Genomic DNA, 1,919 nt, shown 5'->3' on the forward strand with positions numbered 1-1,919 from the left:
GAGGGGTTGGAGACCGAGGGCATCGCCTCAGGAGCGCGGGGCCGTGGGCGAAGGAGCCCGGTGGGCCGAGAGGGGCGGGGGCCGTGCCGGCGTGAGAGGGCGGGCAGAGGAATCGCTCCTGCTTCTCTGTACCGCTGGTTCTCTCTGTTCTCCGCATCGAGGGCGCTCTGTCTAGGCTCTTCGGCCGCTGCGGGCATGTCCCGTCTGTGGACATGGGTGACAAGCCGGGGCAGGGAGAGAAAAAAGAAACGCTGACCTCCAAATTTTTCGACCGCAAAACTGTAACGGTAAAGCTTGGTGGGGAGGGGAAATGCTGATGCTTTAGTGGTGAGAATGGGGAAAGATGATTGCAAGCACTGAATGGTACTATTTGGAACGTGAGATATGGGAAACCATTTTAGGGGGGCATTGGGTGGCGTGATTACTTATTTAAGTTTACGTTATCTTTATTTTGCTAACCCACTGCAGCTTGTGGTTTGATTTTTATTTTATTTGTATTGCAGCTCCTTGCTGCGTCACCAGTTTCCCCGATGTATCTGACTGGCCTTGGTGTCTTTCTTTCAGGGATTTCAAGTAGCATACGTGGTGTTCAGGAAACCAGCTGGTGTCCAGGCAGCCAAGGCCCTGTCACAGGAAGGTCCCTTGCTGATATCAACAGAGAGTCACCCGGTGAAAACCGGCATTAGCAGTAAGTCAGCCCTGCCTATCTTCCTGCTAGCTCGTGCCGGGGAAAAACTATACTCATTCCTTGCTGAATCCTCCCCTGCGTGTCCCAGATTAATTCTCACCATTTTGTACTGAGCTGGGAGATGTCCAGTGTTTCGTTGTCCTGCTTTTATTATTCACAAGGTTAGCAGTCGTCTTGTACTGGACATTGTAGTCTGGTCCAGTGACCCTATGGGAGAATGGGGTCACTTGGTACAATGAAAGGGCAATTTTTCCTGATACCTTTTCAGTATCACATAGATTCAGAGAAACTGGCTGCTTCTTGCCCTCAAAGTGGGATCCAGACTCAATAACAGGCACCAAGTATCTGTCAAGATGACAGCACTACAGATGTGACCCCTTGACAGGAACGCAGCCCTGAACGTTGCCTCTCTTGGGCTTAGGGCTAGCCCGCTCCTGCTTGGGAAAGTTGCAAGCTCTTGTCATCGCTTACTGGCTGTGGCCTGGGCTGCCAGTTGGTTGGGCTGTGGCAGTGGGGAGGCTGAACAGGAATGGTAACAGAGCGTGTCCTTCCCCACGGCAGTTCTCTCTAGAGCTGCGCAAAGGCATCACACTAGGGCTTGCTTCCAACAGAGGCTAACGTGACTTCTGCCCTCTCTGTCTCAGAGTGGATTGCCAGCTACGCGGCCTCAGTCGTGGATCGGGAGGAGCTGAAGGCTGAGGTGGATGCCTACATGCAAGACTATGATGAAAAGATAGCAGAGGTGAGGCCGGGCTGAAGAGGGAACCCAGCTCAGCAGTTTGTTTGAGGAAAAGAAAGGAAGAGAGAAGATCTCTCAATGTCCCAGCCTTAGTGGAAAGGGAAAGTGGAAAGAACAGAGGCCGCACCTCGAATCCTGTGTTCAGTTTTGGGCCCCTCACCACAAGAAAGACCTTGAGGTGCTGGAGCGAGTCCAGAGAAGGGCAACGAAGGTGGTGAAGGGTCTGGAGCACAAGTCTGATGGGGAGCGGCTGAGGGCACTAGGAGGGTTTAGTCTGGAGAAGAGGAGGCTGAGGGGAGACCTGATCGCTCTCTGCAACTACCTGGAAGGAGGGTGTAGTGAAGTTAGGGTCAGTCTCTTCTCCCAAGTAACAAGGGATAGGACAAGAGAAAAATGGCCTCAAGTTGTGCCGGGGGAGGTTTAGATTGGATATTAGGAAGAATTTCTTCACCAAAAGGGTTGTCAGGCACTGGAAGAGGCTGGGGCGGGGGG

The 1,919-nt window shown here is 52.8% G+C and overlaps 1 protein-coding gene across 1 annotated transcript in view; it reads left to right on the top strand.

Moving 5' to 3' along the window:
- Positions 1-161: 161 nt before the first annotated feature.
- RRP7A (ribosomal RNA processing 7 homolog A (S. cerevisiae)) overlaps positions 162-1,919 on the top strand; it is a gene marked incomplete at its 5' end in the record, with an annotated part of 3,126 nt that continues 1,368 nt past the window's right edge. The window contains 3 exon segments of the mRNA XM_009695282.1: positions 162-287; positions 565-688; positions 1,333-1,430. Coding sequence (XP_009693584.1) covers positions 162-287; positions 565-688; positions 1,333-1,430 — 348 coding nt within the window.

Source organism: Cariama cristata, unplaced genomic scaffold (genome assembly GCF_000690535.1).
Source record: "Cariama cristata isolate BGI_N322 unplaced genomic scaffold, ASM69053v1 scaffold23352, whole genome shotgun sequence".
Taxonomy (NCBI): Eukaryota; Metazoa; Chordata; class Aves; order Cariamiformes; family Cariamidae; genus Cariama; species Cariama cristata.